General features: G+C 47.7%; 1 protein-coding gene across 1 annotated transcript in view; it reads left to right on the top strand.

The window, feature by feature from the left end:
• The window catches only part of Poc1a (POC1 centriolar protein A), a 66,817-nt gene that overhangs the window by 26,451 nt on the left and 25,065 nt on the right, over window positions 1-15,301 (top strand). The window contains exon 9 of the mRNA XM_075964785.1: window positions 438-527. Coding sequence (XP_075820900.1) covers window positions 438-527 — 90 coding nt within the window. The remainder of the gene's footprint in view (window positions 1-437; window positions 528-15,301) is intronic.

Raw genomic sequence — 15,301 nt, 5'->3', positions numbered from 1 at the left:
AGAGGTTTCACCTACAGGTTGGCAGCTGCTGCAGTGAGGGTTGAGACAGGACATTAACCCAGAGTGTGGCTTGGATTTTATGTCTACCACTTCCCACAGTGTCATGAGCAGGGCCACCACCCTCAGGAGCTTCCTTTTCAGAGAGACATGATAAATGGGGAAAGGGAACAAATGGATTAAATAGTGATTCTGACACTGAGATGTCTAGGACACTCAGGTAGAGGGACAAGCAGGTGTTCAGGCCTAGTCGTGCTGTATGGCAACATCATGATATTCCGTCCTGATGCCACGGGTCTGTCCCCGAAGCCCTGGGGATGTGGGACAGGTCCTAGAGTTGAGTTGAGCTGTGAAATGGGGACCACTGTGATTCAGAACTTTGGGGTTGATTTATGGTCCCATTTTCTCCCCTCATTCTCTGTGCCTATTGCTCTTGGCAGGTGATGGTTTGGAAGAGTAACTTTGATGTTGATTATGGAGATGTGAAAGTACAGAGGCCTCCACCCCTGGCCAGCTCTACTGGGAATCTGGTAAGTGACTTAGCAGTCAGGGCTTGAGCCATGTGACTCTGGGATGGTCACAGTAAACAGCACTGAGCTTGGAGATGAGGAGGCCTGCAGGCGTCTCTGTTACAAGAAAGGCACCCTGGGAAGGTCCATCAAATAACACTTTGGGCCTTGACTCCAATCTAGAATGAACAGATGAGCTATAAAAGGGTGGTGTCCAGCACCCTTTTGGTGGGGAGTGTTGTCATGGTGCATGCTGCTGGAGTGAGACCAAGGATGCTGCCCTTGGATCCCAGGACCCAAGTCCTGGTTCCTAGAGGGCTCAGGACACAAAGCCTCAGCTGCAATGAGTGGGAAAGACCCTGGTTTGGTTACTCTCACTTCTTTTTTTTTAAACCATGGAGAGGAAGTTCCTCAGCCACAAACCATTTTTAGTACCTTTGTTGGTAAAAGGGCATTCAGTGTTCCTGAATAAAAATAACTAATTTTGTAGAATAAATATTTGGGAGAAAAATGTTAACTGATAAAGGCTCATTAAATAGACCCATACTCAACTTTGGTTGAAGCAGGTCAAGATTGTAATCCCGAAGGTTTAAGCTTCTATGGTGACAGACTGTTTAGATCTTTTTTCCCTGAACCTAAGAAGCACCATGGTCTCCCAAGCAGGAGGAAGCTGGCCTGAACAACAGGAAGCGACTCTCCCAAACCCCAGCAAGTCAAGGCTGGGACTCAGAATAGAACCAGGAAGCCTCCTTAGTCTGTCTGGGCTCACTGTGGCTCCACAACTAAAATCTCCCTACTGCACGTGCCCAGTCTGTGGAGCTGCTCCAGAGTAGGCCACAACAAACCTAGATTGTTCTCCAAGGGCCTCCCCCTTGGCTCATCGCTGTGGCTGGGAGGTTTTATTTCTCCTAAGTGTTTGCTAATGAGCCCTGAGCTGTGGGCTAGTTGGGGCTCTCTGGGGTGCGCTGATGCTCTCCTTGCTGCTGATTCGTTTTTTGTTGCTTTTGTTGTTGTTTGGGGTTGTTTTCTTCATTTCTTAGTCGGTTTTTTTGAGACAAAGGGCCCATGCTTTGCAAGATCATTTCAAAAGTTATATTCCTCTTATAAATTCTTCCCTCACCCTTTTCTGAAACAGGGTTTCTCTGTGTAGCCCTGGCTGTCTTGGATCTCACTTTGTAGACCAGGCTGGTCTCGAACTCATTTAGATCTGCCTGCCTCTGCTTCCCTTAGTGCTGGTACTAAAGGCCTGCTCCACCACCACCCAGCTTGTTGATTCATTTTTTACCTAGAAGGATCCTGTGTCGATTTTGCCCTCTGTCCTATGACTCTTTGACTGTCAGGAACTCACGTGAGATCATCACTGCCAAGATCTTTGTGTGTGCTCATTGCTTGCAGAGTGGGGAGGTGGTTCCTGTTCTAGCTCTCAGGGGAGACTTTCAAATGTAACCATGCTGTCTCCTCTGAGCAAGACTAAATAACCATGCTGGAGGCTGCTGGTGGCAGGAGCTGCTGATGGCAGGGGCTGCTAGGCAGCTCTTTCCTATCCTAGGAGGGTCCCATCATCTACCTCTTGGGAATAGTTAGTATCCAGTAGGTGCAAGAAAAGTCCACATTTTTTAAAAGTATTATTATTAAAAGGAATTTCATGCAAATATTGAGCATATTTCTCCCAGCCGCCTGCTCTCCCCTTTTTCTCCCCACCCCCTCCAGTAGGCTTCTTTGTTCCCTACAGTTTCACTTCTACTTCTGTGTCGTGTATCTGTCTACAACTTTATGAGGCTATGTGAAATCTAGGAACCACAAATGAGAGAAAACGTATGGTGTTTGCTTTCTGAGACTAGCTTGATCCAGTTAATACGGGCATTGCTGGTTGCATCCATTTGCCTGCAAACAACGTCACTTCATTCTTTTCGTAATTTAGCTGTTGTAAGTGATGCTGCGTCTCTGTGATACACTGACTCAGAGTTCCTCAGTAAATGCCCCCAGTGGTGTAGCTGGGCCATACAGTAGATCTACTTTGAGTTGTTCTAGATGCTTCCATTCTAACTTCCACAGTGGATAGTTCACATTGCCACCAACAGCATTTGTTGTTTATTTCTTAATGGCTGCTATTCTGACTGGGCTGAGATGGAATCTCAATGTAGTTTTGATGGCTATAGTAAGGTTGCGTATTTTTTTTCTTATAGTTACTAGGAAAATAACTTGGACAAACTGCTTGTTGTCCCTCAAACTCCCTCATAATGGAGAACATGTCACCTTGTTTCCCAGAGCTTCAGGGCCTGAGAGTCTAGGGTGTAATCACGTGAGAGAGGTGGCCAGCAGGACAGGATGGGGCATTGGCAGGTGAAGGGCTCAACAGGACTCAAGGCAGCCAGTTGTCCCCAAACTACTCTGAGGTCCATGTCAGGGCTATTGTTACAGTCCTGCCAATGGTCTGCCCTACATGGCACTCAAGCAGGGCACAGGATATAGATTCTAGCTTCATGGAGTTGGCTTTGAACCCTGCTGGATAGCCTGGGATGAAGCAGCTCATCTCTCTAAACCTCCATTTCCCCAGTGGGTTCAGAGTACCCATGGACTGACCGATTCTGAAGAGTCCTGAAGTGACACCGTAATCTTAGAACCACTCTTGGGTAAGATAAGCACTGCTTGTTCTTTGTCCTTCTAGAGCCTTGAGAGGACAGGTAGGCCTTCTAGACACTCACACACCCACGCACCCACACCCACTCCTAATGCTGTCTGAGAGGCTTCCCTGAAAGGGAAAAGGAGGAAGGCCAGGGTATTGAGTCTTCCCCGGCACTCAGATCCCCTGACTGTCCAGAGTGCTCTGTTCCTCAAGGGAGCCCAGAAGCACTGCTGTTCCTGTGACCTGAGTCTGACATCCTTCCATGCTTCATTTCTGCCCACATCCCATCCTTTCAGTAACTCTGAGCTGCTCAACCTCAGCAAATCATATCTGGAGTAGATATTTGAGTGTTTGCTGTCCTGTGTACTGAGATCTTTAGTGGCATCCCTGGCCTTTACCCAGTGGGTGCTGGTAGCATCCTGCTCCCCAGTTTTGGGGACCAGAAATGTCTTCAGATATTGTCAGGTAGGAATCACTGCAGAGCTTCTTCCTCAGGAGGAGCCCAAAAGGAAGGCCATGGGAGAAGTGTGGAGAGAGACTCAGGGGAGCGTCTAGGAGCCTGCGCAAGGACTCCGCTCAGTTGGCTGAGTTCTGGCTCCCACCAGGTGCGCACCAGAACTCTCAGAGAGTCTCTGGTAGTCCGTTTTCTAAGAGTGCTGTTTGGCTATCAAGTTTCAGGGTCTCAGAGATGTTGGTAAACAATAAGAAAAGACTCTTCACCTTTAGCAACTTGATTTTCTTCAAATTGGGCGTGTTTCTTGCCTTGCCTGCCCAAGGCTACCTGGCTCAGCGATAACACCTGATGGGAGATTTAGTGACTGGCCCGAGTGGTTTGATTTCTCAAAAGACCCATGAACACTGCAACCATGACCAAACTGTGCTGTGTATCCAATGCCCTTCATATCCTATCTCCAAATCACCTTAGGCACTAAAACGCGTGGATGCTCCTGGGCATTTGGGGTTTCCAGGGAGTTCGTGGGAACTTCTGACCATGTACTCTCTCCATTGTGTCCATTGGAAGCCTGAGGGGCAGACCTTGCCTGGACCCCACGCTGCTCCCCCACTAGCAGAGAATGTCAAGGACAACCTTGTGCCTGTGGAGGTTCCTTCACCCTTGAGCCCCCCTGCCTGTGACCTCTTCTCTGACCGTGGCGTTTCGGCTTTCAGATCTTGGAATGAAGGCTGTCCTTAAACTCACTCCAAGCAGAGCTCTGTTCACTGCAGAGCTATTTTCAACCTCTGGTTGAAATTCACAGCTTATTTTTAGGCACATTTCATGTTGAAAAGCAAAAGCCATTTCCCAGCCATTCAGAAGGAGAATAATGGGTGCCATTTTCCTTCTGTTCTTGGCTGAGTTGTCTAAAGGAGGGATTTCAGGGCTTGCGGCTGGAACACTTTCTCTGCTTGGAAAGTTGCACATGAAGGATTCTAGGTCATGCTGTGGGCTGAAGGGGGGCAGGAATCTCCATGCTCTATTCTGAAAGAAGGTGGGAAGGGCTGCTTTGGGGCAGATGGGTGTCTCCTAGAGAGGTATGGGTGGGTACTGCAGAGGGCTTCTCTGTAGCAGGTGCTTGTACTGATGTTTCAGGGCTCTGATGTTTATCCCTGTTTCCTGCTGCAGCCCTGGCCTTCAGCCCTCTGTTTTTACCCCCTTGCTCTCTGTTCTTAAGGGTCTGTCCCTTAGGCAGAAGGACCCGGTTGTCTTAGCTGATTTTAGAGTAGGAGTAGCATCTTGCTTACCCCAGATCTCAGCTTCTCCAGAACAGATTTCTACCCCAGCTACAAAAGTACTTTTTAACATTTTTTTGAGGGGGGGCAAGGTCCCATTATGTAGACCAGGCTGACTTTGATCTCAGATCTGTCTGCCTCTGCCTGCATGCTGGAATTAAAGGTGTGCACTACCATGCTCAGCTTTTAAAGCTACTTTTAATTAACAAAGGTGCATTATTTGGATCTACCCTTATTTTTGCCACAGTCAGAGGCCCATTATGCAACTGAGAAGGTTGTACTAGTGGGGTAAGGAGGAAGAACACCAAGTTCTAGGTAATTCAATGAAACTGACAGACAAAAAAGCCAACCCACTTCCTGAGTTCTCAGGGTTGACTGCTCCGGTTTAGACATTAACCTTGATCTCTAGGGTTGAGGGCTTTTCTCTGTTCACTTCTCAAGATTGCATTTGAAGGAGAAAAGTGCACCTGTGGTTAAGACCTTGGCTTCTGGCTTCCTACCAACCAGTGATTGAATCCTGTCCCTACCTTGTTTGTGCTGTGACCCCAGGCAGTGGCTGGATCTCTGAGGTCTTGGTTCCTCTTCTGTCAACCTGGGAGTCACTGGGTCCTCCTCCTTCCATGAGATTTCACAGGTGGCATGCCAAGCAGGTGGCCAAGCAGCACTTGGCCCTGTTCCTGGCACATGGCAAGTGCTCACCCAGCTGTAGCTATTTCAAGAATGTTCCTTTTTCCCTCTTCCGCCTCCTAAGAGCCAGTCAGAATGATCAAATGTTCAGATCTTTTGGGGTGGGGGCATTGGACAGGGGTGTGGGTGATTGCTGACTGAGATAATTTTTGGTGCTGGCTCCTCCCTACAGGTGGTCCTTGTAGGGACAGGGGTAGGTTTTAGACCCCTGCAAGCATATGTTGTATTTTTAAATGACATATCCCAAGTCTTCTGAGCTTGCAGATAAGAAAATAAACCCCTGAGATGGTTAAAAACAACACACACCCTTCTGCCACCCTCAACACTCCTTAGAGCAAGATGCCCAGGAATCTCAGAACCTTGGTGCTAGAACCTTCCCCGGAGAAGGGGTTGGCCCAATCAAGAATATCTGCCCTTAGTCTGAGGCCTCCTTCTTACGGTCTGCCTCTTTCTTTTGCCTTGTGCCCCAGGATCTGAGGACAAAGGTCTCATCACCTGCTATACCTGTGTTTTGTTTTGGTTGCTGCCATGGAGTTCTGATTTGGGGTGCTAAGGGGATCTGGTTCCTACTCCATAGATACTTGCCCATGCTGAGGATCTGGGGGGTCCTAAGTGCTTGTGGTGGTTTCTGAAGACCTAGATTTTCCTTATGGGAACCTCATCTAAGAAGACAAAGAAGCGACCCATTTCCACTGACTCTCAGGTCTTATCTTTGTGCCTTTCAACTACTATAGACTAGGGCAGCTTTTAAACAGAAGTTCATGTTTCACAGTTCTGGAGGCTGGGTGGTGCAAGCAGGGCATTGATAACCACTGGGGATGGTCCGGTAGTAGAGAAATAATGCCTTCCTTCTGTGTCTTCCTGTAGTAGACAATGCTGGCTGAAACCCCTTATAAGGGCACTAATCTTAATCATGGCAGCTCCGTCCTCATGACATAGTTGCCCACCAAAGGCTCAATTCCAAATATGTTAGGGATTATGATTCTAACATAAATTTTATAGGGGACACAGATATTGGAGCTATTAGCAATTTGATTTCCAGACTTGGGTCTGTTTCTTAGAATATAGACTTCTATTTTGGCATTTGCTTTTTGTAGTGAGAAATAATAATAATTCAAGCTGGGTACAATGACAATCTCAGTCCTTCCTTGGAAGGTGGTGGGAGGAAGACCAGGAGTTCAAGATCATTCTTGACTATGTAAGAGGTTGGAGGCCAGCCTGAGCTCAAAAACAAAACACCACAAAATAAAAAAGAAATTTAGATTCAAAGGCATGCTTAGCAGGAGGGTCATTGAGTGTATTTGAAGCAGAATGAACCCCAGATTTATGTGTCTTAAAAAGGAACTTCTCCCTTCTCCACTTGACCCCATTTCTGGCTCCTTTATCTTTTTAAAAGACTGTTAAAGGGAATTCTTGGCTTTCTGCCTGCTGCCAGTGAATCAGATGCACAGCTTGGAAAAGGGTTGATTTCACTGGGCCCATCCTCTGACACAGAGAGCTGCCTCTGCCTCTGGGTCCAGGGCATCTCTGGTAGTCGAGCTGTATATCTTCAGATGTCGTATGTTGTGCGCCTGCTGAATAACTAGCTTTGTCCACAATGTCCCTCATCTCTGTGGATGAAAGCTTGGTGGGAAAAACGGGGAAGCAGACCCTCTCCTGAAGGGCCCACATTCCTCCCTGTTTGCCTCTTGGGAAACTATGTAGATCTCAGAGGGCTTTGAGGGGTGACTTACTTGGGGACAATGGGGATGCTGTGACTTACCTGGTTGTGCATCTCTGTGTGGCTCCTGGTACAATTCATTCATGCCTTCTGCTTGTAGAGGAGGAACCTAGACTCAGAGGTCATATGACATGCTGGTGAATGGTTCTCAACCCAGTCTGCCCGCTTGAGTGCAGCAAAACCAAGAGGCATTTGAATGAAGAAGCAAAAGGCGTCCCCCATTTCTCCTTCAGCATCCCCAGACCTAGGACAAATGCACAGGCTCAGTGTGTGTTTGAGTGCACACTCATGTAGGGAGTCACATTCCTACCACCTTTGGTCAGGTGTGATCATCAGTGCCTCCCACTGCTGTTTATTTTCCCCCCTACAGATACGGGGTGCTGTGGGTACAGGGGATGTCAGGTAATCTGGCTGCTCAGGTGCCTTCCTGTCATGAAGAAGGAAATCTTACAAGGATGATGTGGGATTCTCCTCTATATGCTGTGAATGCCATTTGTTAATAAAGAAGCTGCTTTGGGCTTATTGCAGTGCAGAATAGAGCAAGGCTGCAGGGTAGGGCAAGGCTGGAGTTCCAAGCACATAGAGGAGGAGAGAGTAGACAGAGTCAATGAGAAGCCATGGAGCTTCCGCAGGAGACAAATGCCGAATGGAATCTTACTGGTTGGCCACAACCACGTGGCAGTACACAGATTAATAAAAATGGCTTAATTTAAGATATAAGAACTAGCCAATAAGCAGTGTGAGCTAATAGGCCAAGCAGTGTTGTAATAATACAGTTTCTATGTGGTTTTTTGGGTCTGGATGGCTGGGAAACAAATGAGCAGCCTCCGACTACGTAAAGATGTGTTTGTTTGCACAAAGGAACATTTGCAGACATCCCTAAGACATCTGTAGGCCATGTTAGCTGGACTTTCCTGACAGTATTGGGATCAAAACAAGCTTGCTAGACTGTCTCACTATGTAATCCTGTTATGTGGCCTGGAGGTCAGGCTGGCCTCAAACTCATAGGGATTTGCCTACCTCTCTCTGCTTCCTGGGTACTGGGATTAGAAGTGTGCACCACCATGCCCAGCCAAGACAGTCCTCTTAACTTTTGACATTTATTATCCAGAGCTCCTCCAACTGGTTTTCAAACTCAAGTGTGCATCATAGCCCACATAGGAATGTTAAAACTTGCTACTGAGCCAGGCAGTGGTGGCTCCTGCCTTTAATCCCACCACTTAGGAGGCAGAGGCAGAACTCTGTGAGTTCAAGGCCAGCCTGGTCTACAGAGCAGGTTCAAGGACAGAGAAACCCTGTCTTGAAAAAAACAAAATAAACAAGAAAACTTGCTGCTGGCTGGGCCGTCCCCAGCACGTCTGATTTGGTAGAGATCTTATACCCCTAACACATTTCCAGGAGATGCTGATGCTGCTCGTGCAGGGCCCCACTCTGCAAACCATTAGTCTATTGAAAGGCAGTGTCCAGCAGTGTCTGGCATCCTAGACAAGGAGTCTTTTTATATCGTAGACATTTCTGTGGCTGGTAGAAGCTACAGCTTGAGAGAGACAGTTAAAGACCCAGCATCCCTTTCATTCCACTCTAGAGGAAAAGGGTTGTAGGGGAAGGGGTGTAGATTTGGTTAGAATCTTCAGGATGGTTCAGAGAGATTCCAGTGCTGTCCCATGAGCCCCTTAAACCTATGGGCATCTTCTAGTCTGCTTAGAACAGTTTATTACCAGAAGCAACTGTCAGTAAGGAAAATGCTGCCCTGCCATAGGCCTTGTTGGCCTGTCTTCCTCTCTTGCCTCCTGGCTGCCACTAGATGCTCTGCCTCTAATCTAGTCCCTTGTTCTTAAATCTCCATTTCCAGGCTGCTGCTTTCTTTCTTTTTCTTTTTTTTCTTTTTTTTTTTTTTTTTTTTTTTTTTTTTTAGTTTTTCGAGACAGGATTTCTCTGCGGCTTTGGAGCCTGTCCTGGAACTAGCTCTGTAGACCAGGCTGGTCTCGAACTCACAGAGATCCGCCTGCCTCTGCCTCCTGAGTGCTGGGAGTAAAGGCGTGCGCCACCACTGCCCGGCCAGGCTGCTGCTTTCTGCACTGTCCTCAGTGTCTCCTTTTGTGCTAACTCTGACTCATACCTCTCACACTGTAATTGTGGGTATCTAGGCCAGCTCCTATCCTGAAGAGAGCCTGCTGACTCTTGTTTTTTTTTTTTTTTTTTTTTTTTTTTTTGGTTTTTCGAGACAGGGTTTCTCTGTGGCTTTGGAGCCTGTCCTGGAACTAGCTCTTGTAGACCAGGCTGGTCTCGAACTCACAGAGATCCGCCTGCCTCTGCCTCCCGAGTGCTGGGATTAAAGGCGTGCGCCACCATCGCCCGGTCCTGCTGACTCTTGAATCCACACGAAGTCCAGAGGCCTCAGGTTCAGTTCTGCATGTATCAGGGCTTACCCAGCATGTAAATCCGACCATCATACCTCTTTTTGAGTTCTGCTAACTCCTTTGGGAGATTTTCCTCCTCACTGTGGGCTCAGGGCTGTTGGTAGCCCCACTTTTGCACGTGAGGAGATGGTTTCAAATCAGAGACAACAATGGGGTGGCCAGACCATTAAGCTTCACTGTAAGGCACACACAGCCCTCAAAAACCTGTCATCTCAGCCACTGCTATGTTACTGCCATTTTGCTAATGGTGATGCCAAGCCACCTATAGCCCTGTCAGTTCACACTTGCAAGTCACCTCTCTATGTAAGAGCCAGCAGAGGCCTCAGCACAATCTAGCCAGCTTTGAGTGCAAAGTAGAGAGTACATGAGAACTGGGGCTTCGGGCATTTAAGACTCTTTCTCTTTTTGGTTCTATTCTATTTTTCAAAACCCAGAAAGCTGAAAGTAGAAGAAACAGGCCACACGTAGAAAAAGCCCAGATGCTTGAGTCTAGCTCTGTTCCTCTGGGACACTGTCACCTGTTCCCAGCAGTTGCTCTCAGCCATTGAGGCTCTTTCCTCCTTTGTGTGGTCTTCCCCAGGTGTTTGGAAATGCTTCTTTTCATTCATTCATTCACTGAGGCAAGGTCTCTCTTCATAGCACTGGCTGTCTTAAAACTCACTATGTAGACTAGGTTGCCTTGAACTCACAGAGATCTACCTACTTCTGCCTCTGCCTCTGTCTCCTGAGTACTAAGATTAAAGGCATATGCCACCAAATCTGGCCTTTTTTATTTTTAAATAGGTGTATGTGTGTTGCAGTGCAAGTGTGGAAGTCAGAAGTCCTCTCCTTCTACCATGTGGGTCTTGAACTCAGGTCATCAAATTTGGTAGCAAGCACCTTTGCTCACTGAGCCATCTCAGCAGCCCTAGAAACCCCACCCAGAGCAGTCCCCTCCCCAGAGTAGCCCCTCTTTTCTACCATCAGCTATTCATAGCCCTTGGACTGAGTTGTGCTCTCCCCACAGCAGCCAGCATGTGCCTGGAAAAGGATGCTCAGGAAATCAGGGTGTGGAGGACACATGCCTGGATCATTGAGCAATGTGGCTGAGTATGTACGCCTTCTGACTGCCTTTGGCCCTCTCTAAGTATTTTTCATGGTCCCTGACTAAATGAAGAAAGTAACTTTCTGGCTTCATTTGTCCCTTTGGCAGCAGGTGGTGTGGGGTGATACAGGCAGCCAGCAGGCCACAAAGGTTGGTAGAACTGTGTGTCTGGACTAGAGTGCCAGAATTTCTTTTCATTTGAAATGGAAAAACCCTTTTTGCATTTTATATTTTCCAGATTGGCTAGTAGTGTTGACCATGTGGTGTAAGGGTGTTGGATAATACTTATGTTTATGTTCTTATTGGTTACCATGGCAAAAAAAAAAATCAGAATAGATGGTTTCCATGGAGATTATCTTACAGTTAGTTTCTGTGAAGGTTTGGACACTGCTGTGAGTTCAGTGAACGCTGTCACTGCCATCAGGGGCTTTCTCTATGCAGTGCCAAAGGCTCAGGCAGACATTCTTTGGGCTTAGGCAAAGCCAACTGTCTCCCATGCTTGCAGACTCAGGGCCCCCAAAGGTGGAGGTGACCCTGTAGCTCTGCTTCCTGCTGGGGTTCTCCAGCCTGGCATCAGCCCACAGCACTTGCTATCAAAACAAACAAAAGCCTTTGTGTGACAGAAATGTTCAGCCTAGCCCGGGAGTGGAGCAGGAAGCAGCATATGGGCCTGGGAGCCCTCACCTGGCTTCTGCAGAGGCCAGCCTTCCATCTTCCCCACACGCCTTAGAAGCCCTAGAGCGTGCCTCTAATTCCAGATACCGCATTTTACTCTAAACAAGGGTTTTCCCTAATTATGTAACTGTAAAGCTCTTGTCAAATTCAGCAAAATTAGTGATTTCTTCCTAACAATACTGAGAGCATGTTCACATTTTCCCATATTGTGTCAAGAATGTCATTTTGTGGGACTGGGGATGTGGCTTAGTTGGCATAGGACCTGCCTATCATGTCTAAAGTACTGTTTGTTTCCCTGCACCAAATAAAAACAGGTGTGGTAATGAATGTCTGTAATCCCAGCTCTTGGAAGCAGAGGCAGAAGGATCCTAAATTGAAGGTCATCTTTGGCTACATAGCAATTTCAAGGCCGTCCTGCATTATATGAGACCCTGTCTCAAAGAAAAAAAAAAGAAAAATCATATTTGTTCTCTTTGCTCAAGTAAGAATATAAAAAAACATTAACACCCGTGTGTGTGTCATGCTATTATCTGAATACTCCTCTTGGTCCTGCCTGCAGTTCAGGGTAGAGGGGTGTAGAGTCTTTGACCTGCACCTGGGGTCAGGCCAGGGACAAGGGGAGCTCCTGGACCCACTATCCTCAGGGAGCCCTGTCTCTTCCTGGAGCTGTGGTGGGCAGGTAGGCAAGCTGCTGCTAGTGACCCGGGATAGGCATCAGATAAGATGTACTGGCCCTCTTTGAAGCCTGTAGGAGTAGGGGGAGGAATGATGTAACTATAGTTCATTCTGCTGTCTGCAACTTCATTTTCTGGGAAACAGAGAGGCCATGAGACTCCTTGGGGTGTGGCCTCCCATGAAGCATGCGGCACTGGCAAAGGACTCTGGCTGGCTAATCTGAAGCCAGCTACCTCTGCTGATTGGATAGTCGGGCCTGGGTGTCTGTCTTGGCAGGACTAGTTCGTGTACTATTATGCTGTGTGAAATATGAATTAACTGAGCTTGGGAGTGATGCCTGGGGTATGGTTCGTGGCTCTGATACTCTCCATTGAACTAAGTGCAAAGAAAACTTAAAATAGTCAGCCTTTGTTCCCGGAGTTTTAAAATTCAACTCCAGTAGTTACAATGATCTGTCTTCAAGTGGATCTATAAATAAACTGCTGCTGCTCCTCTTTGTCACCAAAAGCTTCCGCGTCTTCCAGAGACGTCTCTGCCACTCATCTTCATCAGATGTCTCTCATCTCATCTGTGGGGCAGCTGCAGCCCTCATCAAGCTGGGCTGGCAATGGAGTTTGTAAAGACAGCATGTTCCCTCTTTAAAATCCAGTTGCCCCCAAATTAACTACACAGGGAGAAATAATAGCTTTGCACTGGAGAGACTTGGAGTAGGGACAGTCCCCACTGATGAGGTCAGCACCCTCAGCATTCAGTCCTGTCTGCCCAGACCCTGCAGTGTTGAAATGTGTAACCTGAATCCCATCACGTGAAGCATCATTCAAAACCAAAGTGAGAGAGCCACTTGAGAAAATAACTGACCAATATTCTTGAAAAGGACAAAGGAGGGTTGAGGAGCTGACACAGATTGCGGGAAGCCGAGTGGATAATAAAGCACGAGTGAGGGGCTGGGGACTGGGTCAGCCCAGAAAGTGCTCTGAGTGTGGAGCCCCAGCACTCGTGAGAAGCCAGGCGTGGCAGGGCACATCTATGGTCCCAGTGGTGGGAGGCAGAGGTAGGAAGATCCCTGGAGCTCGCTGACTAGCCAGCCTAGCCAAATCAGTGAGCTTCAGGCTCTGTGAGAGACCTTGTCTCAAAAAATACAGTGGAGAGCCCTGAAGAAGACAGCTCTGCCCTCCGCAGTGTGCAGGCGCACACATGCACACACACAGGTCCTGGATAATATTCTGTCTAGACGGGCGATTCAAGGACATTAGCCACAGAAACTGGTGAAACTCACACACGGCTATTCACTTTGGCTAGTGGTATTTCCCAGTGCTAATCTGATCTAGATACTGCCCTATGGTTTTGTAAGATGCTAACCCTGGGGGTGGGGGGTAGGCATATTGTAAATTCCCTGTGCTCTTTTTTCTAACCTTTCTAGTCTAAAATTAGTTAAAAATAATTTAAGCTTTTTTTTTTAATCCAACTATAGTCAACACTGAGGCCTTATTAGAATTCTTGATCTGCCCTCTCCCTGGCCTCCAGGCACTTGGCATATGAAGGGCAGACATTTCTAGATAGCCCTGAGAGATTCAGTATAGTTGTAGTAGACCTTCAGGAATGTTTGTGGGATTGACCTGACTAGGAACTACCGTGATTGGAGACCCGGCGTTCCAAGGGAGCGCTCTTTCCCAGGAGTGAGTCTGGAGTTGGCACATCAGCTGCACTGTTTCTTTCGTAAAGTCCCTGTGGTCTCACTGTTCATCTTTATTCTGGTTTGTCTTCCCTAACTATGTAATATTCGCTCATTTTTAAGACTTTGTTTGTTTGGGTTATTTTTCTTGTTTGTTTGGTTGGTTGGTTTTTGAGACAGGGTCTCTCTAAGTAGCTATGGCTAGCCTGAAATTCCCTATGTAGACCTTTGCTTCCCAAGTGCTGGGATTAAAGGTGTGCACCGCTGCCGCCAGGCCCCAGTTCTCTCTGTGTGTGGTCTTGACCCCTCCCCCCCACCTTGCTGCTGAAGTGTGTGGCTCTGGCTGTGCGATGGCAGTGATGAAAACTTCAACTCCAGAAGACCAGCTGTTTCTTAAGGTCTCCGCTGATTTAAACTGTTTACCCTTCTCGGTTTCATCTTGCTCCCCTCTCCCTTACCCCTGTGTCATTTCAGGATAGACCTCCTTACTTTTCCTGAGAGTCAATGTGAACCCTGCCTGCCAGGGTGCTCCCTCCCCCTTTTGAAGACTCCCCATTCTGTGTGGGAAATGCTTGGAAACTCTTGGAGCCAGGTTGGTTGTAAACCTGGAGTGACTTTCCAGACCCTGGGGCAAGCAGAGTGGGGCTCTGTGCTTTGTCTGTGTATCATTTGCCCATGCCCACAGGCCTGAGAGTAGCCCAGATGTAGTGGAATCACCTGCACTCCCTACCTCTCCAAGCATGTCATGAAATGGGGACCATGTTGCTTATGGTCCCGAAACCCAGATTGCACTGGTTCTGCGTGGCAGGGAGGGCTTGGCATCAACGTGTTGATCAGGCCTGTGAATTCCTTGCAATCCATTTAAAGACAAGTACTCATCTTCCCAGCAGTGAGAGTTTATCAAGTCAGGGTGTAGCCCTGAGACCTGTCTGGGGTCTTTGGTTGCAGAGTGTCCCATTCAGCTTTGAGGCTACTACTTAGACCTCAGACCTTGTATCTCTCTATTCCAGGACTTAAGCAAACGGCCCAGCACTCTGTCCTCCCCAGAACTGGTGTAGGGACCGGGCATGTTGATAAGTCTAGAAAACCAGCAGTGGTAAACAAATCCTAGGCTCACGCTTGGGCAAACATTGGCCAGACTGCCAAACAATTAGATGCTTTTAGGAAGCCAGAATTCCTTGTGGCTTCAGAGATATGTTTAGAACCAGAAGTTTCTTCTCCTGTGGGATTTCAGGCTGGAACCCTAAATTACAAGACAAATATGGCTATAGGATGTTCAGTCTGCAAATATATGTGATTTAAGAAGATAGCCCTGCCTGTTCCATGTGAGAAGCTGGGCTTGAGGCTGAGTCCAAATGAACTCTGCCTTTTAATTCCCTCCCCAGGGCCAGGTTAAGCATACATGAAGGCAACTGTTAGCTTCTGAGAGCAGCTGAAGGCCTGACATCAGGACAAAGAAACACCTTCTGAACTCCTCTTGCTAAGTGAGCAAATTATGGTGAAAGGTG

This window comes from Microtus pennsylvanicus, chromosome 3, assembly GCF_037038515.1.
Source record: "Microtus pennsylvanicus isolate mMicPen1 chromosome 3, mMicPen1.hap1, whole genome shotgun sequence".
Taxonomy (NCBI): Eukaryota; Metazoa; Chordata; class Mammalia; order Rodentia; family Cricetidae; genus Microtus; species Microtus pennsylvanicus.
The sequence above is the reverse complement of the archived record's forward strand: the minus strand, read 5'-3'. Positions and strand labels throughout refer to the sequence as shown.